The sequence below is a fragment of the Primulina huaijiensis genome, chromosome 7, assembly GCF_012295235.1.
Source record: "Primulina huaijiensis isolate GDHJ02 chromosome 7, ASM1229523v2, whole genome shotgun sequence".
In the NCBI taxonomy this organism is placed as follows: domain Eukaryota; kingdom Viridiplantae; phylum Streptophyta; class Magnoliopsida; order Lamiales; family Gesneriaceae; genus Primulina; species Primulina huaijiensis.
This window is the reverse complement of record NC_133312.1, coordinates 20,563,069-20,589,434: the sequence shown is the minus strand read 5'-3', so window position 1 is coordinate 20,589,434 and position 26,366 is coordinate 20,563,069. Positions and strand designations below refer to the sequence as shown.

The 26,366-nt window shown below is 32.2% G+C and overlaps 2 protein-coding genes across 2 annotated transcripts; one reads left to right on the top strand and one right to left on the bottom strand.

Moving 5' to 3' along the window:
* The first annotated feature begins 12,200 nt into the window (after positions 1-12,200).
* LOC140980900 (monothiol glutaredoxin-S5-like) lies at positions 12,201-12,827 on the top strand. Its single transcript, XM_073447008.1, has one exon. It carries the CDS (start codon positions 12,280-12,282, stop codon positions 12,586-12,588), a length of 309 nt encoding a protein of 102 aa, XP_073303109.1. The 5' UTR covers positions 12,201-12,279; the 3' UTR covers positions 12,589-12,827.
* Positions 12,828-13,417: 590 nt separating this feature from the next.
* LOC140980899 (zinc finger CCCH domain-containing protein 58-like) lies at positions 13,418-18,003 on the bottom strand. Its single transcript, XM_073447007.1, has 7 exons — positions 17,687-18,003; positions 17,425-17,570; positions 16,819-16,884; positions 15,282-15,401; positions 14,837-15,169; positions 14,445-14,750; positions 13,418-14,293 (listed from the first exon to the last, which is right to left on the bottom strand). The coding sequence occupies exons 1-7, from the start codon at positions 17,742-17,744 to the stop codon at positions 13,925-13,927; spliced, it is 1,398 nt and encodes a 465-aa protein (XP_073303108.1). The 5' UTR covers positions 17,745-18,003; the 3' UTR covers positions 13,418-13,924.
* Between the last annotated feature and the right edge of the window lie 8,363 nt (positions 18,004-26,366).

The window sequence follows — 26,366 nt, the reverse complement described above, 5'->3', positions numbered from 1 at the left end:
TCGACCTAATATTAATTGTAATGTATATAAGGTGTGTCAATTCATGCAATCTCCTTGCTACACTCACTGGCATGCTATGCAACTCATCCTTCGCTACTTGAATAACGCTATAGATTTTGGCATTACTTTGCTGTCTCTCAGAATCTGGACCTCTGTGGCTATTGTACTGCTGATTGGGGTAGTGACCCTGATGATCGTCATTCTATTTTAAAATTTTTTGGTACTCTAGGGCTTCTCCTATTTCTTGGAGTTCAAAGAAACAAAATGTTGTTTCTCGATGTAGTACCGAAGCAGAATACCGGAGCATCGCTAATGAAACTTCCTAGCTTGTGTGGATCAAATCCTTGTTGTCTTAACTTCATGTTACGTTGATGCACACTCTTGTTATTTGGTGTGATAGCATCAGTACAATAGCCTTAAGTGCCAGCCCTGTTTTACATGCCCGAACTAAACATTTAGAGTTAGACTTGCACTTTGTGCGAGAGAAGGTGTTGGACAAGTCTCTGAGTGTTATGTATGTATCGTCTTGTGATCAAGCAGCAGATACTTTCACCAAGTGTTTATTAGCAATACCATTCAGAGGTTTCGGTTCAAGCTCACATTGGTACTTAACCCATTGCTTGTTAGAATAGGTGCACAACAAACCGAACTTATGGTTTGAGTTTTATTGACTATTACGTAAAACAATCTTTATTTTAATAATATTTTTTTATCCAATTTTTACTTTATTTGTATACATATGCAAGCTGCATAGATAAATTTCTTGAATATGCAAATGGTGTCATGAGGTCTACCTCTCAAGGTAAGATCATGAAACTCAATAGGAAGTGTACTATATATTTTAAACAGGTTTTCATTCGAATCAGTCGCATAAAATAAAGATAAAGGTCGCTTGAGACTAGAATATGTGTTTAAATATCATGTTTCATTGGTAAGGACATGGAGATATCCATTCAAACAGATGGATGATCATTTGATGATGTACTGAACAACCCTCCATCGCACTATCAAAGTGGTTATTACTTATCGAGTGGAATAATCTGTGTTTATTGTTGTACACCATTAGTTCTTAGATACGGAGCAAAGTCGAGGCTTTACGTACTATCATGCACTTTGATATGTTTACCGACTCCATTGAGGGTCATCAGATGGCGAGGTTGGGTGTAGTTTCAAAATAGGTAGAAGCAAATACATTGTAATTCGGGGATTCACCGTTTGCCAACGCGCGAAAATATCCGATGTGATCCAATGAGTTAATAATGCTAGGAATATCTTGTCAGAATAATATAGGTGCATTTTGAAAATGTGTTTTCTCAGTTGCACGTATCATTTCACTGTTATTACTCAAAGATACGTCGCATCGTTATCAAATTCAAATACAACTCTCGATATACCAATGACTGCATATTCGATCGGGATATATGAGTTGAAAGGACCGTATTGTACGCTAACCATAACTTAAGGTTCTTGCAGACACTATCAGTTATGTCTAGGGGATCATGGGGTGATGCTACTAAACACTCTTACTATGATCTGATGGGTGCAATCAAACTTGAGTTCTGACATTCATGATCAAGGGGTTGATGAAAAGAATGAGGTTGATTAGGGTAAATATTATTCTGAATTACAAGAAGTTTTGAACTCACGGCTAGCTGTATCTCTGAACCATTGAATGTCACACAAGTATCGAATTCTGTATTCTCGTTGAGATAGGCAAGTTCAAAGAGTTGAATTTGACGAGTATAGTTTGATAGAGATCAAACAGATAGCTTAAAAAAGAGTTTATACGTTGATTATGTGTAACGGAAGTTGTGGTAGTTTGCTTAACTGCTAATTAAATGAAGATAATGGAACTTTTTGTTTTAGTGAATAAGTTCACAAAACTGACCGTTACAAAACTTAAAAAAAATGTGTTTTTTCCTCTGCCACCAACCACCATTAATGTATAACACTAACTCCATTATTGATTTGTCTCCCACTATCTTCATTTACCGTTAATTGTTTCTAATCCAACATCCTCATTGAAGTATAATAACAAAAAATAATATATTTCTTACTCTTTAAGTCTGCTACTTTGGCCTCTACCAAGTGATCGTATGCATCATCCAAATGATATATGTGGATCATTAAAGATCCTCTGATTCGGTTCAAGTCCTTCAAACGTCCCAACTTATTCTTAGATCTTCTATTATAACTGAAATAATCGAATTCTCGAAGATTAATTTCTGAGAAAATCTCTCTCTTTGCTTCTCGAACAGTTTTTTCAACGATAAAACATTCACTTTTTTGTCAACAATTAGGCTAAATCATGTACAATATTATGCATTTTACATCGTACAATATTATGGATTTACGTGTGGGAAAAAATACCGAAATACTGAAATACCGAAAAAATATATAAAAACTTTAAAATATATAATATTTTAAAACAATAAATTATAAAATTTTTAAAAAGTAAGATTTTTTTCGGTATAAAACGATATATACCGATATTGCACAAAAATCTCGGTGTATATAGTCTAATTTCAATATAATTGATATGCTATTTATACGTACCGAAATTTTTCGGTGTCATCCTCTGTCCAAACATCATACAAGACTAGAAGAAAGCTTTTTCCTGAAATCGAATCCTCCATACGTTGTAGGAGTGCCTGAAACTGAGAAGGATTTGGAGAAGTCCCGTTTGGTTGAAGACACTCCCCCCTCTTCAGAATTTGGAGAGAGATTGGGACTAGGGGTGAGCAAAATTTCGGTTAAACCGAATTAACCGATCGAATCGAGCCAATTCGAAAATTCGGTTCGGTTATTTCGGAAATTCGATTTTTCAATTAAAAAAATTCGGTTAATTCGGTTCGGTTACAGTTTTCAAAATTTTGAAATCGGTTAACCGAATGAACCGATATAATAAATACTATTATTTAATAAATTTTTATTTTTTTATCAATTTTTATATATATTTAATTTTTAATTTTAAAATCAACCCTAATTCTAATTCTAATCAACCCTTAATTTTAAAATCAACTCTGTCAATTTATATATATTTTTAAATTTTTATTTTTTATGTTTTTATGCATTTGTGTAGACTATAGTATTCAATAAAAATTACATATATAATTAAAGTTAAATCACAAATTTTTTTAAAACTAATCAGTTACTTCGTTCACCGACCGATTTAATTTAACCGATTTTAATTCGGTTCGATTTTCATATGTTATGAAAATTAATTCAGTCGGTTCGGTTATGACTAAATATTTCGGTTCGGTTCGGTTCAGTTATGGCTAATTCGGTTCGGTCGACAACCGAACTGACCGAATGTTCACTCCTAATTGGGACATATATCCCAGTTCTTGAAATAAGTCACAGTAGTTAATGATCAATATATTACATATTTCAAGATGCTCTGCAATAATTATTATTCAAATCTGTTTAATTGTTTAGATGAATTTATGTTTTGTTAATTTTACGTATATGTGTTGGTAATTATAATGAACAAATTCATTCTTCAAATTTCTCGTCAAATCAAATATCTTCCTCGAAATCAAATCATATCATTCAAGTGCAACCTAAAATGCTCGAAAGGGCATGTGCAATATGGATCTAGCACTATGTAACAAATAGATCAAATTCTGCGTGAGTCTATGTGATATGGTTTTTCTAACAAAAGTAACTAAATAATGTAAGTATTCCTAATTAACTCATGTATTTTGACAAAGAAAATTATAGATCGGGCTACCAATTATTTTATATGAGATTGAACCTAAATTCAAGAATTAAATTCGTTTTAAATGGGATTTATAACTTCAATTATAGTGCAAAAAAATTTGTTATATGTTAAGAATTTGAGGGTAGCAATCAAAATTCGTGAATTTAGAAAAATTATCAATAAAATTTGAAATTAATTTGATTTATAAAATTTCAATTGCTTTCTGCTTAGTTTGCTTGAGAAGTAGTTGTAGTTTAGACTATGCCTGGTTGAATCCCAAATTATACAAAATAAATCATATTAAAAATGAAATTTAATCTTGGCAAATTAATAGATTTAGTGTGTCGATATTCTTAAAAATTTTCGAAATAAGACATGAAAACAAAATATCTGATTATATATAAATTAAATCAAAATATCTGATTATATATAAATTAAATTAAATATATTTTTCTATATAACTCGCCTATTTTTTTTTTATTAATTTACTTATCAAAAATTTGGATCGTATGTAGAAGAAATTCTAGAAAATCTATTTCTTTTTACCAAAATCTTATCTGAATTTCTCTTCTCTATCACAAGGAATAATATTTTGCAACTTGTACAAAAAATTCTCTATACCTCTGTAACCTTGTGAATCACTTAAATCCGTACACCATAAACCTTTCTCGACTTCATTCTTCTACGTACCAAAGTTGACATTCTCTTCACAATTAGTTTCAAGAATCTTATTTCTTTCTACATGAAATACAAATTTCCCATCAGTCGATATTGATTCAATAACCACGTTTTATTCGTCATTTCGATTACGCGGTGAGAACATGCATAACAATTAATCATAAATATAAAAGAATTAATTTTTAATAAATATTCAAATCAATCACTTGTTATTTGTCTTTCTGTTTTGATCTTGGATACACAACGAGTATGAGTTGAGGCAAAGAAAATCATTTTCGCGTAAGAAGAATTTGCTCTTACGTAAGTGCTATATGGAATGTCAATCATCCCTAAAATACAACAATTCCAATCCAAAAATTGTAGCATCTCAAGTTCTAGATGTTAGTGAACAATGTGTATGCCTGAACTTTCAAGTTGCGGGAAGAAAATGTGTGCGAATGTATCCGAACAGTCACAAGAGGTGCACTGGTTTGGACTCACCGCACCGAACTGGCCTTGCCATGGCCGACAGGCGCTGTCAGGGTCTTTCCCCTTCCAAAAACTTATGGTGCCTTTGAGGCCCAAACCCTTAGCTCCAACTTGGAGTTAACAAGGAAAACTATATTTTTCGCTTATTTCTCAATATGGGACGGGACGGGACGGGACATCTTTCACTTCCATTCATTCACTACTCACCACTTATCCAACATTACTCTCATCAAAATTTCAAGATTCACTGTTAATATTGTCATTCTAGAAATCGGCTTTTCGGATAGTTTAGGGCCGGTTATGTAATGTGACCTTACGTAGAGCACTTTCTTGGCTTCAGCTATGTTATTATTCCCTTTCATTTTACGGGATTTGGACTGTGCGATTCCATGCAGGGATATATGTGCATGTGATTAAAAGGTTAATATTCGCGTCGCGCGCGATCGAATATTGATCGAAATATAATTCGTAAAAGTTATCATGTCGTAAAAATTTTCACTGAATATACTTAAAAATTAAAACTTTAAAAAATAGAAAACTACCATGGAGACAGAGACTTCACTTTTTGCAAGATGATCTCAACCATAGGAAATGGAATAATGCATGCATGCCAAGATTAATTCAAAAGTGGGGTGAAATTATTTTACATTTTTTTGTATTCTGATTGTTTTTTAGAGTACAATTATCATTCTTTGTCTTGATTTATTACTTAATTTTTTCATGATCAATTCATTAAATCAATGTTAAAAGTTACGTAAGTCTCTTTGATCCATATTTGTGAGACTGTATCATATGAATTTTCGTGAAAGTTATATTATGATGAATTACATTTTGTAAATGATATATTAAAACTCAATATTAACACAAAATTCTATCCTCCTATTGGATAAATTTAACTCCTTTCTCCAGCTCACTAGATGCCTTTTCGAAAGTTACATTAGAAAGTAAAATGGACCCATTAATATTTCAAAATTAATTCTAACATCAAACTTTCTAAATAAGTACATTTCATAATTTTGTCACAAGAAATATTATATTATATTATTACCCGTACGTGTTCCTAACAATTAAATAATAATTGAATGAGATTCACGTAAGATTAATTTCTCTGAAACCAAAACACAACGAGTTGATATGACCAAGATTTCAAAATGAGGTGGGAAATCTTTTGGTAATAATAGTCGTCTATTTGAGAAATGATCAAAAGGTGGTGATATTCTGATTGTTGTACGATTTAAAAGATTTTTTTTTTTTTTGATAGCTCGCTCGTCAGGTCGATTAATTACTTTGGTTGTGGTTTAAACTTTCCAATTCTATGTAAAAGTCGTAAGCCAAATAAAAAAGTTATTACTACACACTTGTGATTATTTTGTTCACATCCAGAATAAAGCTGATGGTGTGTAGAATTGACCATTCTTAAAAGATATCAAATCAAATATTCCCATTATTTACATATATTTGATCAATATCTTTATTGTTCAAGAGAATATATAATAACAAAAAATTTGGGAATATTATTATCCATATATTAATAATAATGTTGATTGATCGTCAAATCTTTATGCCATGAGAGGAGAAAAGCCAACCGTACCAAGGACATATCTCTATTTCCTCCGTATATATGCAGAGATTCGTTATCGTGCAATGCCCCTTTTTTCCTATCATCAAGAAAATGATGAAAAAAATTTATTTTTTTGAAAAATATTGTAAAAATTAATATTCCGAAGAGACTAGTGCGTTCGAGAAAAAACAATCGAAGTATGTGAATCAAGTTTTCGTTTCACATGCACACAAAATTGGTATTATTTGAAATCAAATCACTCTATATAAATTAGGGTTGTCAATTTCCTTCGAACTCACCGGATAATCTGATACCCGACCCAAATGGGAAGGTGAGGAAATTTTTTTTTACCCGATTAAATAAATGGATAATAGAGTATATGGATTTTTGGGTATGAGGATGGAAGTGGGTCTTAAGAATCATACTCACGCCTGACCTGAATATCCAATTAAATTAATANTTTTTATTTAATGTTTTTCCTTAGTATTCTCAATAATTTAGTAAATATTTATAACTTATTCGAAATAATTCAAATTTGATAAAATGCAATTATAATTGGTAATATGATATTTGGGTAGGGTGTGAATATTCAATCCTCGGAAAGGTGTGTGGATGTGATGAAATTCAGTACTTGATGGGGATGTAGAGAGGATTTTTTTAACATAAGAGTAAAAAAATATTAGTGTATTAGATTTAGGTGTTGTGTACAGGTGTTGTAACACATATTCAAAACATGCAGTGGAATGTATTAATTAAACACACCAATAAAATTTAATTAATAAAATATTACAGAATAAATCATGAACAAGTATAAATACTTGGGTGGTGCCTCGGGACAAAATGCTTCACTAAAAAACTTATCAGTTTACAAAAATCAATACTAATGAACAAATAAAAATTAACTTCCTTAACAAGTGAGAGAACAAAGTACATTCAAACTTTATAACCAAAACTATGGATGCATCAAACATGAAGTCGAAATTCTAAAATAAACGACACATTTATCAAAACAGTGATTATGTGTTATCATTAAATGTTCTAAAAACTTCACGGAAACACTTCAGTATGCCTTAGCTTGAACTCTTTATTAATTCACCGACGTAATTCCTTGCTCTTCCTATGACATTTCACTACTCTCCTTCAACTCTAAAACCACTTGCGAGCAGCAGCAATGATCTCTTGTTTATAGACTTGTTATGTCCTATAGTTTATTTCTTGTGTAGAGTCCTACATAATATTATCAAACAAGGAAAATATCAATATTATAGAAAATCTTATAGTCTATAAAGAAAAAACTCAATATGTTAATATCACAATATTATCAATAAAGAAAAATTACCTAAGAAATAAAATATTCATTTCAATCTCACCATTTTTGCTTTTCTGGACAAAACATCCAAAATGGTATTATCTTTCTGATATGCATTATCTCCGTATGTATAATAACACCCTCTGAGTTAGATAGTTATTTCCCCTGAATTCAAACATGTTATTGCAGTGTTGTGAAATAGGTGTTGTAACACGTGAACTAGAAAACTCAAAAATTTCATTAACAGAACAAGAAAACTAAGAAAACATGACTAAACACTCAAAGATAAAATAATCAAAGAAAAAAACAAACTACGAATCAAGAGCAATATCAGACTCATCCATCTTTACATCAGCAGCTTTGGCTTCTAGTTATACTCCCCTTTTTTGTTCAATAAATGAATGAACATAAACTTCCAACAACTCATACTCAGCCACTTGGCTTCGTAGAATGCAATAACATCTTGTGCAGCCTCAATTTGTTGTCGGCCAAAATCTATTTGAGCTTGAATATGGGAGGTAGAGAGTATAACATTCTCAGAAAGTTTTTCCCCCAAAATAGATTTAGCTTCAGTTGATTTGGTTCCAGATGTTGAAGCACTCATGTTGCCAACATCTTGGGCAACACGAGGCTCGAACCATGGAAAATCAACCTTCATGTTTCCCTTGAAATATGCAGGTGCAATCTTTAGTTGTTCACTTGTATCAGACAATTCTTTATCTATATCCTTGACAAATCATTGGGATTCCAAAATCCCATAGATCAAGGAGGGAAAAGGTAGTTTGATGGATTTAAATCATCCATCTGAAAATTGCATAACTGTATTAAATATCATCTGACCAAAATTGAAGTTGGTAATACCAGTACCAATCATGTAGAGAAGAATGGTTTGTGGTTTAGTAACCACCATAGTATTGGTTAAGGGAGTCCAATTTCTGATTGAAGTCTTATGCAAAACAGAATAAAATTAAGTTGAGTTTGCAGCAAACATCCTTTTGGGATGAACTTGAAACACCTTGATTAGTCCGCTAGTGAAAACATCATCAATGACATTGAAGTCAGGTGTAACTCCCTGTTTTTCATCTCTAGCAGGGGTTTTGTAGAAGGTATTTATCACTTCGGGGTTAAAACTGAAAATCCTGTCACGAACAAACACTCTGCCAAACTTCACTGATCTTTCATCCCCAACACTGAATAGGATATTGCAATAAAATTCCAGAATAGATCTTCTGACATAGGGAGTCGCGGAGCTTACCCTAGCTAACATTCCTCATTTTTTTTAATAAAACAGTCATATTTTGTTGTCCATAGGCCTCCACATTAATATTTTTTTCTTCAATAAATTCCTTATCGATATATAGTGGCCACAAAGCTAAAGCAGGTTCAGAGTAAAATTTTGTGGAGAAGAACTTGCTCACATCATAGTCCACAGAGTCAATGTTGTCTTCAGTGTTGACAACGTCAACCTCAACATCGACAGCAACATCATCAATAAACTCACTTTCATCGACACTATTATCTTCTGAGTCATCATCATCATCAATATGTTACTCAGATTTAGAAGAAGAACTGTCAGAAGAGTCAGGGCTATTGTCATCAAATTTTGGTAGCATCTCCTCATCGGGCTCGTCATCATCAGAGGTGCTTTTATTTCCATTTTTTTCTTCTTTTAAATGAGCAAGAAACTGTAAGGGTCTCATATCGTATTATCGTAAATCATATTGTGATTATCGATAATTCATGAAATTGTTATGTGATGACGTGTAAAATGTATATTATTGATGATGAAAGTAAGAAATGTGTTTGTGATAATGAAATAATTGAATAGGAATTGATTTGTGTTTGAATGATGTGCTGAACGGTAATCGAAAAGTGACACTTTTTACGGTTTTCAGCATATTTATCTGAGTATTCGTCCAAATGAAATGAAACCAATTTCATTAAAAAGCTAATATATAGTACTAAAACTTTCATGTTTTGAGTCTTATCCAAATCCAATTGAAAATAGGGGCAAAATCATCTCGAAGTGTAACCTGTGCATTGCAGTTTCTGCACTTACACATTGTAGGAGAATGAACATACTTTTGCGTCCGATATCTAAATTGAGTGAGGTTGGTGGCAAATGAAAGCTAAGACATAGATCTACAACTTTTATGTTGACCACGTTTGCTAAATTAGAACCGAGCGAGTTGGCCAGAACATCTCGCGCTCGGGCGCGAGATGTTACCGCCTGAGCGCGGTACAAATAGCACTCGGGGGACAGAACACCTTGCGCTCGGGCACGAGATGTTACCGCCCGAGCGCGAAACCACCAATGGGCGAGGTGATAAGAATGAGTTGCTATACGTGTAAATTCATTTCATTTCAACCGAGAGAAAGAGAGAAACAAAATAAACTTGATTTCTATCGTACGAAACCACCTCGATACGCTATCAAAACTTGGAACAAATTATATATTCGGAATCCTCGCGTCGAGAGCTTTCTTTTGAGGCAAGATTCTTTTGGTTTCGGCAACTTCAAATATTTAAATACTGGAATAGCATGTATTTGAAGTCGAGGTTCATATATGTAGTAGAATAACCAACAAGAAACTACGTTTTGAATTCGGAATTGAATTATGTTATAATTTCAATTGGATATGAATTTTCAAAGTTTCAAAGGATTTTTGAAACATATATTGTTGATTTTGAATGATTTTATTGATTGAAATGAATATGTTATTGATGTAGATAGATTTTTATATTGATATTTTCAAGCTACATCGACTGGAACGAAGAATTGAGGTATGTTGCGACCGAATAACATACGACAAATATATGTATCATATGATATATATTTGATTGATTTGATTGAGAATATGTGTATATGTACCTTATTTTTTTAGTTGATGTGGCATACATGACATGTACGTTGAGCTATGATCCTTAGATACCTTGATATGATTGGATTTGATTTTGGAGTTTGTGAATACGATGCTATGTTAGGCATTATTTGGCCCCTAAAGCATAGTCATTAGTGACCTCGATGATTGATTGAGATTTGGGATTTGATGGCGCTTTGTCGACGCTATCATACGATCATCCCTTATGACCGGTGTGCTAGCTCGAGCATTGATTTGATAGCGATTCGATTGATTCTGATATATGCTCAGTGGATGGGCATTTGACCTGATACCTCCACAACATACATGCATTGCATATCATATATCATTGTTTAGATACTTGTGGTATATATTGTGGTTGTTTCATACGGAGCTTTGAGGGCTGTTGTTGTCTTTATATGTGGACAATGACTGGTAATCCATGATATCAGGAGACAGAAGATGGTATTTCTGGAGGAAGTCACAGTTGAGCTGAGGTTTTATGTTTTTTTTCCCAGTATATATATGTATCTATATACCGGGGCATGTCCCGAGGATATGAGTTTGTTTGTATGTAGTTGGTTTTGAATATGTGTGGACATATTTTATGTGTGAGATGAAATACTATTATTCAAAAAAGATATTTTTGGGCTCATTGTAAAGAAAATTTAAACTTGTTTTCCGCTGTAATTAATTAACCCTAATCCAAGTGTATGGTAATAACGATTAGGAGTTAAGGGCTCCACAGAAACTCAGCCAATGATTGTTCATCTTAAGTAGAATCAACATGATCACTCGGCCCTGGAACATCTTTTGGTTCTTCTTAAGAAGACGATTGGACAGTAATAGTAGACGATTTTGTGTTCTTCACAGCAACAGTAGGTTTTGGTCTTGCGACCAACTCAAAATCCTCATCATCGGAGTCATCTCAAGATAAGAAATCAGGGTCCCAAAAATTCGCAGTGGAGGAGGATGCTCGAAACTTCTTGGATTGTACGAAATCAGGGTCATACCTCGCCTGACGCTTTGATCGTCTTGGATGCGGAGGAATGGGGAAGACACGATTCAGCTATCCAAAATCCAACGGATTGTCAACATCTATTGCGTTACCCAACTCCCCATGGGATGTTGTTTTTATATGATAATGATGTTATGATAAATTATTTTTAATATTTTGTTATTTCTTATATAATGTTTAATTTACTAATTTTATATTTATTTTTTTTTATATTTGTCAACAATTTAGTAAATATCTATAGTTTACTTTTATAATTCAAATTTGAGAAAATACAATTATAAGTGGTAATATGGTATTTGGGTAGGGTGTGAATATCCAATCTTCTCACGAATATGAGAATGAGATGAAATTCAATATTTGATGGGATGGGAATGGAGGATATAGAATCATACTCAAATCCGACTCATTGTCATATCTAATATAAATTAAATCGTCTCATCCAAATGCGACGTGAAATAACTTTTATATATATTATGTGTAGATTTTGTCAAAATATTTATTTCAAGTGTCTCGATTTGTTGTTACATCTCTTGGTTTCATCCAATTCTTAAAAAGGGATTCTTGGAAGCCCTCGAGATTTCTATATAAATAGTCCCATGCACTCCCCGTTATCCTCACACCAAAACCAAGTCTTATATCAGCAACAAACATATCACCCACACACAAGATTCTCCTTATCTCAATGGAGGGTGTACGAAAGATGGTAGCCGAAAAACCGGTGGTGATCTTCAGCAAGAGCTCGTGTTGCATGAGCCACACTATATGGACGCTCTTTCGCGATTTTGGAGTCAACCCTACAGTTCACGAGCTAGATGAGATCCCGATGGGTCCGGAAATCGAGCAAGCGCTGTCTAAGCTCGGTTGCAACCCCACCGTACCAGCAGTGTTCATCGGTGGCGAACTTGTGGGAGGAGCGAATGAGGTCATGAGTCTCCACCTGAAGAGGACCCTAAAGCCCATGCTCAAAAAGGCTGGCGCTTTGTGGGTCTAACTCGATCGCAATCGAATCCGGCCATGAATAATGATGCATTATCATGCATATGTATAATAATACATTGTAAGATTAGCTATAATTAGGGAGAGTGAGTGAGCAGATTTTATATGTATGTTTCCTAACAGCTAGCACTAACTAAATAGTGTGTGTAATCTATGCATGGCAGCTTATAATTATGTACTTTTTAACTAGCAATAAATCTTTGATTTTTCAACTAAATAAATGTCGATTTCTATGATCCATTCACGTACGATTATTTGTTTACGTGCATCACTGATCATGAAATTGATCTATATATTTCGATATCTATATATCAAAATCGGCCGGTTTTTGTCGAAATATAGCGAAATCAGGGCCGGGATTTTCGTGTTTATATTAATCCGCACTGGTTATCATACTGGATACAAGTGATATGAGCGTGTTGATTGTTATGATCATATAGAGCGGACATCAAAATCGAACTAGGAATTTATATATTTGAATTTTCGTGACCTTAATTATCCACGTAATTCTAAAATTTTGTAAACTAAAAATTGAAGTGAGATTGACATCGGGAAGTGTTGCGAAATGTTTGTGAAGAATGATTATCAACTCAAAGTGAAGTACAATTTGGTGAAAACGTGCTAACTAGAAGCCTAACCTTTCGAATATTTGGAGCATTAAAGGGCGACATCTGTAAACGTCGTTGTAGATTTTACCAAATGCATCGTCATTTGTACTTTTTATCTGCAAGAGAATCTAACCACCCACCATCCAATAAAGTTTATTCAACCACATCCATTTGATATTTGCGAATATCTATTTCAAAAATAAACAAATAAACCACTTAATGAATAATAATACTTGAAAAATCAAGGTTTTCTACAAACTGTTCATGTGTTGTAATAATTTATATAAAAAAAAAATGAAGGGAAAAGAAGCATTCAGTCAATTCATACTCCACAACATGAACTGCGCGCATAACTTACATAAAACAGGCAGTATTGAGTTACCCTGTAATTCTTGGTTTATCATTGCTTTCCACAACAAAACCTCATGCAAAAAGAAGAGGTGGAACAAGAGTTATATCCCTGTGGAGAAGTGATGCAATGCAAATAACTAAGTAGGAAGTGGCATGGTTTCTTGTTATTCAAAAAGGCTAGAGAAAAGGCTAAGGTTCTGCAAGATCTCTCGAGACTTGGGGGGGCTGTATAGATTTATTCGAAATGAAAATGGTGGCCATATGATTATATCGAGAACAAAGATGATGGCATCGTGCAGAAAATATGTGCAAAAAAACTATGTTTGGTTTCAAAGGGGAGCAATAAATAATATGATGAGTTGATAATTATTTTCAGCTCGAGGTGTGAACCTTGCTCCCTTGACTTGGGTTATTGCCACCCGGAACACCAGATTGGGGAAGGAGGCCACTCTTAGAGAATATTGAACCAACTGAAGAACTTGAACTGCTTGCCGAAGACATTTGCATAGGGAACACATCTTTGTTTGAACCAGAAAGAATTTCGGGCCTTAGGTCTGATGAGGATGATGATGGAGCCAAAGTTGCGTTTGTAGATCCCATTGGGTAAGGCCCAACAGGCATATCGGTCAGAGATGATGTCGACGGACTGTAACCCAAAATGCTCATTGGGTGGTCGAATTTGCACGATGGACCAAATTTGCATACTCCATTTTGGGCGTAATGAGAGCAGACTGATTTGCCCTGAATTCAAAACGAGAGATTATGAAACAGAAGAGCATATGAACAAGGGTCCCCAGAAAAGGTATACAAATAGCATTTTGGGAGTGTACACAATGATAAAGATTGAGTGAACGTAATGAGGAAATATTAAACACGAGAGTTAAATTCTTACTGGGCGTAAAGGCAGACCCATCAGACTAAGCACGAAATCTGTTTTTGGTGCATTCCATTCTGGTGGATGGTGATACTTACATGTAGATCCAAATTTACAATTCCCAGTCCTTACATAGTACCGACATTCTGGTTGGCCAGGTCTTTCTGGAAAGGCGTGTTCCTCCAGACTGCTGCTCAAGAGGTCAGCAGAAGTTACAGAAAGATATGGTCCTGCATATGCAGTTGCTGAAGGAGATAACTGTGCTATCCCATAAACTGGGCCTGCAGCACCACTACTTGGAGAGGCCACAGGACTAACTGACGCCTATACCATGTATTTGTGCATGTTAATGTAAAGTAGAAGTATCAAAACATTCTTCAGATTAAACAAGAAGCTTCAGCTACACCTACCGGATAGGGGGTCCAACCAGGAACAGGAACAACTCCTGGGGGCAGGAGCAAGGGACCATAATTCCCAGAAACATAAGGACCCGAAAGCACAGTTGGTCTGGGAACGGGCCAGTTGCTGGATACTACCCCATACTGTTGAGAAGATTGAACAGGAGACTGCACAGTTGGATAAACAGCAGGTAAGGGCATGGCTGCTGAGGCAGCCAAAGCCCCAGGGACAGGGGGGGCTTGAGATGAAAAATGTATCCCAGATGGCTGGGGATGATCAAATTTACAAGTGACGCCGAACTTGCATTGCCCTGTTTTAACATAATACGAGCATTCCTTTTCGCCCTGCAACAGGGACAACATGAGACAGCTCGGTTGATTAAGAATGATATGTAAAATGAAACAATAAAAAATGGGGTAAAATAGTAACAAGACCAAAATGTTCAGAGTGGCATACCGGTCTCAAGGGATATCCATAAAAATTCAGAGTCATTGGGGCTGGCGGTTCAACTCCATGCTTTGGATGGTCATACTTGCAGAAAGCACCAAATTTGCACATTCCAGTCCGCGTGTAGTACTACAAAATTGGTGCAAACAGTGTAGTAGTTATCATTACACAAATCAAATTACTGTGTACATAAGAGGGAATATTGGTGCTCAACAGAAAGGAAAGCAGATTACATAATGAAAAGGATAAAATTATATAACAGTTACGTTGATGACAGAATAGCATGTTGTAATGAAGCAAGTGCTGAATTCTATCTGCAGCACATAATCTTTAAAGTACGTGACCTGATAACTATAAAGGCCACTTCAGACGTCAGAGCAAATATTGGCAATCATGAAACTTACATTCAAAATAGTATGATCTTATTAAATTGTTAAATAGAATTAGCTCTTTTTCTTGGTTGTTAATAAAATCAATGTCATAGACAACAACATAAAAACATTTAGATGGATAAAACAGTGTGACACATTTCTCTGCAGAAATTATTGAGAAAAAATAGTCAGTCTGAAAGATATAAACCTAGGATGGTGACAGATGAAATATGAGGGAAAAAAATCAAATCTTTAACAATGTTCCAGTTTCAACTAACTAAGAAATTAATCCTTTATTCCACAAACAATCGAAAAAACAAAGAGAGAATGAATAAATAGTCATCAACACAAAATTTGGTTGCTTAAAAAGGAAAAGTTGAAATTCCATGACAGAATCCCCCACGTGTATGTTGTAGATTCTGACATTTAACACAGCAATTAAATCTTCATATACAGGAGAAAAAAATTAACTAAATTAATATTGAAAAATCAGAAAACAACAGAAATCAGCTTATTATTTTCAAACATAAGCCAAATGAAACAAAGGGAAATAATACACACAGCAAGCAGACGAAGCACCATCAATCAATGAGGAAAAGTTTAGCCTCCCAAAATAGATGAGGCAATTCACAAGTTAATTAGGGGACATGTCTGAAAAATACAACTTTTGCCAACACCAAGTATTCCAGTATGAGTCAAAACTGTAGAGTCCTTAAAAAACGCAGTAACGAGACGTAATTGGTTATATAACTGTAAGGGTCATCAGGAAATAGATTTTCCCAATTTTGTGGACTTACACAACGATAAGAACTTGCCAAAATGAAAACAGCCTTTCAGTTACCCATTTTACATGCAAGGAAAAGGACAAATGCATAATAAACAAACAGAGACTCGCTCTCCTAGAACCAACAAGAAGACGAATTAATCATTAAGAAGCACCATAAAAAATGGATGTTTATACAGCGTAAAACAAGCAACGAAAAACTGAAGTTCAAAAGGTGATATGGAGCGCTTAGAATTATGAATGTATACCTCATAGCAATCTATATATTGTACCAAATTATTCTAGAAAGAATTTGGTATGTCAATTTTATACCAAATAAAGATTAAACAGTTTGTTTATATGAATGTTTACAAAAATTCTAAAGCCAAAGAAAACACAATCAAATATATACCTGACAGACAGGTTGCCCAACACGTTCGGGGAATTCCCGTCCACCAGCACTCAAAGTTCCCACTGCCTATGGTTAGCAAAGCAGCAATATTTTTATCAGTTCACAAATCATCTAAAACGTAAATTTTTTACCAGTTTTTTCTTAGCATATATGATATGATCATAAATATAAACTTCGTTAAAACAAGAAAGGCTCCACCTTTGCCCAAAATCATATCAAATTTATATTCCACTGATTATCCACAGTAAATGTGCACCAGATTATTGTCATCGTGGAACTGTAAATGCCTCTTTTCCAATTTATTCCACTTCTATCACATCGATGGAGCATAAACTCCAACAAAAACAATAAAGACTTGATATTTAACTCAAATTGCAATAAAATATTTACAGAGCCCATCAAATTCATGATCATCCAAAAGCTGACACATTTCCCAGTCTATTTCATCAAAACAAGAACAAAAAACATAAAGCCTCGATTTTTACCGAAACCATAATATAAAAAAAACATGACAAAGTCCCGCCTTTTCTACAAAAGATCATAACAAAATGTGCAATGAAAAATCATAACAAATCACTAAACCTAAAAAAAACCCGATTATTTTACCACGCTACGATCACGGGGATGATTGAACCTGCACCGATTGCCGTATCCACAGAACCCAGTCCTCAAGTAATAGATACAAGCAGGCTCATCAGGCCTCTCGGGGTATGAATCGAACCCACCACCAAAACCTAATCGCCACACAGGTTCTGCATTCAGAAAAAAAAAAATCACATATCAACTCAATCAACATTACAAAAACCTCAAACCGAATCCAGAAAATCAGACTCAAATTCAAGCAAACTGAAACTCGAATGCAACAGACCTTCAAGCCCGGTTTCGCCGCCCGGTCCTACCCATTCCTCCACGGGTACCCCCTCCATGGCTTGGATCACACTGTACCTCGCAATATATGTGCACTCGCAAGACACTCCTGTCTCTATGATATTTACACTACACTGTACTATTAACACATAAATATATTACACAAAACCTGTGTAAAAACAAAAAGATATTTGCAGAGATACTGTATGTGCATAGGTACAAAACACAGAGTTGTGTGTGTGAGAGAGAGGAGGGGAGTTCTTGATGGAGATAGCTTGGCAGTTTGAGAGAGAGGTTTGTTTATTACCAACACTCGTCAATCTCTTTGTATTCTTCATTCACACTCAATTATGCGTGTCAGTGTGTGATATTTGTCCTATTTTCATATTTAATTTAGAATATAAATGTTAGTTTGCGATTTTGATTTTTATCAGAGCAAATATCTTGTAAAAATATATATATTCATGAGACATAAAAAAAATTATAAAAATAATATTTTTTCATGTATCGATCGGATTTGATATTAATTTAAAATTGATATGTGCGACTGTTTCATAAATTTTTTTGTGTTTTTATTATATAAATCAATAAATTTTAGTTGTAGTTTGGTATTATAATTTTTTTTTGATAATTTTAATCTTTTATTCGACTTAGCGTTGATTTGATATTGATATAACGTGAACATGTGTATTATATAAAATTAAAATTTTGTTGATTTAAGAAGTAATAATATCAATATACATATAATGTAATTTTTTCACTTTAGAAATTAAAAAATGGGAGGGTGAATATATTTTTAATTTTATAGAAAAATATATATAAAGTTTTGCTGTGATTAGCTCCTTACGTTAATTGATTATTTTAATGAATATGTCTTTTGAGAGATGGTTTCATTAATTTTTACTCGTGAGACGGGTCAACTATATTTATATTTACAATAAAAACTAATATTTTTTGTGACCTAAGTATAATATATTCTCATAAAATTAACCTGTGAGACTGTGTCACAGGAATTTTTGTGTATTTTAATAAATCATTTAAAGAGATTTTTAAAAATGATTATTTTAAATATATGACTATAAATTTATGTGTTGTGCTGTCCCTAATGTAAACTGGTCATAAAATATAAAAGTAACATATCTACTTATTTGAATTTTTTTAAATGATATAATTAAATTTTAATTTTGTTTATAAGTTTATCACAATAACTCTTATGAAATCATTTTAACAATTTCATCAATTAATGCTCTCATTAAATATTTTATGAAAATAAAAAAAATTCTTTAATTTTTTTAAAAAAATCATAATTATAATAATGTTATTTACACTTCAAAATATTTTTAATTTACTCACTTTGAGTTATTACATTTAAAATTAACAAATATATCCTTAAATCAGTCTTTTAATTTGTAAAGTCAAATACATAATCTTCAAAATTCAAAGTACGACCCAATTCTCATATATTTTTATACACATAATTTTTAATATTTATTTTTTAATTTACTTGATATTTAATTAAAGTGAAATATTTTAAACTAGGATTTTTCAAAAAAAAAAAATTCAAGATGTATGTCCTAAACTAGCGAATCAATTGGTTTTTTTTTAATCTTTTTAAACCAGTAATATTGTTAGGATTACTTTTTTCTATTTTAGACAAAATCTTAAATTATTTTTTAGATGTGTTATATGTATATAATAAAATTCTTTTAATGATAGAAAATAAAAATATGAAAGGATAGTACAAAAATAATTTTTTAATTTTTAATTTTCATGTAATTTTTAAAAAAAATTAAAAAAAATCTATAAGTAAGACGAAATTTATTACGAGGTATATGTTAGAAGACTAGCAATAAAAACTCTAGTGTCAATATATATGACAAGAAGTGTAACTTATATTATGGAATTAAAAAGTAAAAAATTAAATTGAAGTGTATTTTAACAATTTAAAAATTGTAATTAATTAATCTCGATATTTATTTATATTTTTTCGAGAAATATCAAAAACATATTTAGAAACTTAGGTTATCTCGGAAAAAGAGGGCTTAGCAGGAAAAATAAAAACTTCAACCTCATCGCTTTTAACTCTTTTGTTAGGCGATGTCTTAACAGGAAGAAAAAAGTTTTCAACCTCATCAGTAGGGATGTAAACGATCCAAACCAAACCAAACAGTATCAGGCTGGAGCTTTTGTTTAAAATTGTTTGAGCTCGATCTCGATTCGAGCTTCTATTATCAGGCTCGAGCTCGATTTGTATTGAAATTACTGTGCTCGAGAAAATCTCGAGCTCGGCTCGTTAAAAGCTCGTTTAGCATGTTAATAAAGCCAGGCTGGCTTGATTCATTAATAGTTTGTTTAGCATGTTTAACAAGTCTGTCTTGAGCTCGTCTCGTTTTCGAGCTCGATAAGCATAGAATTGAGCTCGAGTTTGAGTTTGAGTTTGAGTTTGAATCAAACTTGTTAAAAATTAAATAAATCTATAAACTAATTTTAAATCAGACATAAAAATATAAATTCATTCATAAATAACCAAAACGACACAAATAAGAGGTAAAAAACATAAATCAGTATATTATTGAACATTCCAAAATCATATATCTAGAATATTCATTATATACTGATATCACCAAAATCATACATCTAGAATATTCATTATATACATCTAGAATATTCATTAAATATAGTAGATGGAAGACAACACATCAATATGAAATGAATTCGACATAATTAATTTAAATTATTGATTAATGTCAAATGGCATATCAATTTAGCATGTAAAATTTTTAATTAACCTTCATAGACTAATAGTAAAGTTACTCAACTTGTATATGACTTGGTTATGTAAATTTTTAGGGAAAAAGAATAAGTTGATGTATTTCTGTTAATTTATTTTATTTATTGTATTTTAAAGAACATTTTAGTATAATGATATGCAAATAAGATTAAAAATGTACTTGTGACTAAATGGTGTGAATTCATCATTTTTTCAAACATGTCTTGTATTCAATTCCTTCCATTGACATTAGTACTAATATTTTTATTTGTCAACTCAACAAATGAGCCAAGCTCCAGCTTACGATCCACCTAAACGACTCGAGCTCGAGCTCGAGCTTACGAGCCACCTAAACGAGCAAAGTTCGAGCTCGCGAGCCTATTATCGAACCTGTTTGCGAGCTCACGAGCCGAATATCTTTAGGCTTGAGCTTGGTTTGATTAAATTTTCGAGCTCAAAATTGAGCTTGGGCTTGGTTTGATATGATTAACAAACAAACTCAAACGATCTTTTTATCGAGCCGAGCTTCGAATAGCTCCCAAACGGTTTGGTTCATTTACATCCATACTCATCAGCTCGCTACTATGCGCAGCCCAAGTAAATAAAATTTAATTTTCAATCTTCTCAACTCTTCTACTCTACTAGGCACAGCCTAAGTAGGTACCATTTAATTTTCAATCTCCTCAACTCTTCTCCTCTACTAGACATAGCCTAAGTAGTTAACATTTCATTTTCAATCTCTCCATCTCTTCTCCTCTACTAAACATATCCCGAGTAGGTAAAATTTAATTTTCATTCTCCCCAACTTTTCTCCTCTACTGGCATAGCCCACATAGCCTAAATAATAAAAGTTTCACAATTTCACCCCATGACTACCCTGCTAGACGATGCTTTAGCAGGAAAATAAAAGTTTCACCTCCGACTTCTCTGTTAGGCGATACCTTAGCAGAAAAAAAAATTGCACCTCTTCGTCTTCTGACTCTCCTGCTTGACGATGTCTTAGTAGGAAAATAATAAATTTCAATCTCCTTACCTCTTCTCCTCTACTAGGCATAGATAGGTTTCAGCAGGTGATAACAGTCTGAATGCAGACTTCGAATTTACTCTATGTCTGAAATCACGAAGGGGACCGTTAGAAGGGGGTCGAGAAGGTGTCCCAGCGCTCAAGTCAGACACTGAAAATATAATGACAGAACAACTAAAGGTGCTGCTGAAATCAATATAATGAATGAATAGTTATACTTTCAAACCTGATCTTTATAAGAGAATACATGAATTCTATCATGAGACTTCTACCATTAGTAGGGTATCGCTTTTTGACTCAAATGAAAAGATAAATCGAAAAATATGTATGAATAGACATAAATTCGGAAAAAAAGACAAAAAACGTCGACTCAAAATATATCTCACTGAAAAAAGAAAAACAAAGTAAATAAAAATAATAAGTAAATAATTGAGCGAGTGACGTTAAAAGGTGGGGGAGGGATATAAAAGTCCTGTCAGAATCAAATAAAAAGTTGCCACGTTCCCATCAAACCCCCCCATGACTTCTAACATTTGACTTCAACCAGGACCACACCTCCTATTCCAATGCGTGCGCAGGCTTTTCCATATGTTAACCACAGATTATCATATTGTATATATTTTTGGGCAAATTGGCCTTCAGTTTCCAGTCGTCGATTTTTTTGTGTTCAGACTCTGGGTACTTTTTTAGTATCACATTTCTACATTAAGTATATCACATTTTGTATGACATAGTACCACAATTTTGTGGGTAGGGAGTGAACTCAAAAAAATATTTTGATTGGAGATTTTTCACCAACTTCCCCTATATTTTTAGATACGATCAGACGTTAATTTTTAGATTATTAATATTATGTCAATTTTTATAAAAATACAAGACATTCATATAATTTAATCGTATATTTTTATAAAAATACAAGACATTCATATAATTTAATCGTATTAAAATAAATAGAGAAGTACTTTTAATATATCATAAACTAACCCGGTAACCACTATTACAAATTTAAATACCTTCACGCAAAGTACATTAATCCGGAAAAAAATTGAAAATTTATATATATAGTATGTATGGATTTTTTTTATATCTTATATTTTATTATATTATATTTATTAATTATATATAAGAGCGGTGAGATGCTATTACACTACTATTATGTTTTGTGTGGTGGGGCTCGCGTGCCCCCACGGTATTTATTAAACTTTTATTTCTAATATTATAAATCATAAAATCTTTTTTAATATTTGTTTATTAGTCAATTTTTGAAAAATAGATTTTTTACAGCACCGGCTCCAAGGGAGGTAACCGAAGTTGCTATCTAGGGCATAATTTGCTTATTTGGCAAGTGAACTGTTTTTTTACTCAATTCATGATTCATAGTTATTCTTTGTATTTGTGTAACTTGTATTTATTTTGTGACAAAAATCAATTATTTATGCATTTTTAATGATTCTTATTTTGTTTGTATTATACATACATTCATTTATTACTCGTGAGATTAAGCCTAGAGATCAGTTAATTCATTGAGTTTTTAGTTTATATATGTCATTTATATAATATAATAATTTACTTACATATGGGATATTTATAATAATTATGTTCATTTAATTATAAGCTCGTATTTAATATTTAATAAAAATATTATGTAAGACCTTATCTAAAATATAGCCTAGGACCTCCGATTTCCTTGAGACGACCATGATCTTTTACACAACATGACTTATAAAAATACTATTTTTTTTTGTCAAAAATATTACTTTTAATTTTAAATATGGACCAAATCAACTTATCACACGTATTCACATGAGACCTACTCATTAAAAAAATTCTTAAAGACATTTTGCCGCGTTTGAAATTTTGATCAAAAAAATAAGAGTTGGTATCTTGTGAAACGGTCTCACATAGCTATATTTGTAATACGAGTCGACTCGACCCATACTAAACATAAAAAACAATNTTTTAGTTTATCGATAATGATAAAAAAAAATTGATACATAACTAGTATTATATTATATATCAGAGCGGTGAGATGCTATTACACTACTATTATGTTTGTTGGTGATGGGGCTCGCGTGGCCCCACGCTATTTATTAAACTTTTATTTCTAATATTATAAATCATAAAATCTTTTTTAATATTTGTTTATTAGTCAATTTTTGAAAAATAGATTTTTTACAGCACCGGCTCCAAGGGAGGTAACCGAAGTTGCTATCTAGGGCATAATTTGCTTATTTGGCAAGTGAACTGTTTTTTTACTCAATTCATGATTCATAGTTATTCTTTGTATTTGTGTAACTTGTATTTATTTTGTGACAAAAATCAATTATTTATGCATTTTTAATGATTCTTATTTTGTTTGTATTATACATACATTCATTTATTACTCGTGAGATTAAGCCTAGAGATCAGTTAATTCATTGAGTTTTTAGTTTATATATGTCATTTATATAATATAATAATTTACTTACATATGGGATATTTATAATAATTATGTTCATTTAATTATAAGCTCGTATTTAATATTTAATAAAAATATTATGTAAGACCTTATCTAAAATATAGCCTAGGACCTCCGATTTCCTTGAGACGACCATGATCTTTTACACAACATGACTTATAAAAATACTATTTTTTTTTGTCAAAAATATTACTTTTAATTTTAAATATGGACCAAATCAACTTATCACACGTATTCACATGAGACCTACTCATTAAAAAAATTCTTAAAGACATTTTGCCGCGTTTGAAATTTTGATCAAAAAAATAAGAGTTGGTATCTTGTGAAACGGTCTCACATAGCTATATTTGTAATACGAGTCGACTCGACCCATACTAAACATAAAAAACAATACTTTTGACATAAAAAGTAATATTTTTTTTATGAGTTGAGTCAAGTTGGAGATCTGTCTCACGAAATTAACCCATGAGACAGTGTCGAAAAAGACCTATTCAAAAATTAAAGTATATAAAAAGTAAAAATTGATTTTTTAATAAAAGACACTATATTCATTACTAACCATGTACGACATCATTTTTGAACAAATACACTGGGTTACATGGGAATTGAATTAATAAAAAATATCAATTAATATAATAAAACAACCCAACATTTTTTTCCCTTTTATATATAATAATATAATAACAATTGACTTAAGGTTCATAATCTAGTATAGAGAATGTGTGGCGTCCACAACATTTAAGCACTTTTTTAAATGGCAAAACATGGGTTTGAGTGAGTGGGTGCACATTCATGCCTAATTGCCTATGCATTCTTGTCTCTTCCTTTTTTTACTTTATTATGCATTTCATGCTAAATCTCATCTCTTACTAATAAAAACCCTTGAGTGCCCATCAATATCACTACATTCGAGTCATAAAAAAAAGTTGGTTTTTTTTTTAAAAAATATCGTTTTTGGTTTTTCCTTGTAACGAATTCAAATGTTCTTTCGAGAATCGTGATATCCGGTAAAAAAATGTATAATTGATTTATCATCCTTACCGAAATTAAATCTAAAAAAAATCGTCTACATGTGTTCTACATCTCTTTAATTTATCCTTATTTTGTTAATTGAAAAAAAACATTTTTTTTGGGGAAAAAAGAAGTATTTTTAACACATTTTTTATTTAATATAATATATATGTGTGCAGTGACGGAGCTAGAAATATGACTATTTCTGGGCTGCAATTTTAAATTCTAGAATATTTTAATATTTTAAATTGATCTATCCGAACTAATATCATATTATTCTAAAGTTATACAAAATTTACATATATATATATATATATTTTTTTTTAAAAAATTTAACTACCCGGACTTTGATGTGGCTCCGCCCCTGTATGTGTGCGTGTTGGTTTAAAAAAATAAAGGGGGGCGGCCTAATGGCATTAAATACATCCAAATAGAAAAGTATGCCCCATAATACGATCGCATCTTCGTATTTTCTCCAAAAGCATGCATGTGTCGTCGTCTTATAAATTTTGTTATCATTGCCAAGTATCCTCGGGTCCCACAGTCAATTTTCATATGAGTGTTTAAATCTTTTCGAATGGATTCGAATAATATTTGATTCGTATTTGATTTTATCGAATTCGAGTTGAATTTAAATATGTTCGAACTTTTTTCTGAGTCGAACTCGAGCTAAAAATTATTTTGTTCGATAGTTCATGTGCTTTAGTATTTTATTAATATAATAATATATTAAATAAATAAATTTCGAGCATTTTGAATACTTATTTTCGAGCAATAATTCAAATAGTTCGCGAACATATTCGAATATTTCAAATCAAACTTAAGCTTTAATTCGAACTGAATTTGAACAAAAAATTTTAAAATTTTCGAACTTGGAGTCAAACTCGAACTCAAAATAGAATTAATTCGGGCTGAATTCGAACCTTCAACTTTTTCGTCATATTCGGTTCGATTTGGTTTGTTTACACCCTTATTTTCATCTAAATAATAATAATAATAACAATAATAATAATAATATAGTACTATGTCTAAAATACACATTCCAAATTTAAGTTCAATTTGGGCATTATTATCATACAATAAAGTAATTACATGCATATATGTGGGTAGGTGTGAGTGTGAAAATGAGAAGCCAGCTTTAGTTACAAATATTTAAACTCAAATGTGAATAAATCTTTCAAATACATAAACTGAATCTCACCCTTTGAATTTGAAGCAAAACTTAAGTTTGATACATTTGACTATTCCTAACAACCTGTTATTTTGTCTACATTTATGTACAACCACAACTAATCGTGGATATATTATCAAAATCAAAGCTCATGTGAGACGGTTTTACAAATTAATTTTGTGAAACATATATTCTATTCGTGTCATCCGTGAAAAATTATTACTTTTATGTTAAAAATATTATTTTT

Bases quoted from the DNA above. Each gene is read 5' to 3' on its own strand.
- LOC140980899 (XM_073447007.1), bottom strand. From the start codon at position 17,744: ATGGAGGGGGTACCCGTGGAGGAATGGGTAGGACCGGGCGGCGAAACC. The intron at 16,885-17,424 runs GTAAAATAATCG...TGCTAACCATAG, and splicing joins ATCCCCGTGATCGTAGCGTG to GCAGTGGGAACTTTGAGTGC. The intron at 15,170-15,281 runs GTATGCCACTCT...TCCCTGTTGCAG, and splicing joins ATGGATATCCCTTGAGACCG to GGCGAAAAGGAATGCTCGTA.
- LOC140980900 (XM_073447008.1), top strand. From the start codon at position 12,280: ATGGAGGGTGTACGAAAGATGGTAGCCGAAAAACCGGTGGTGATCTTC.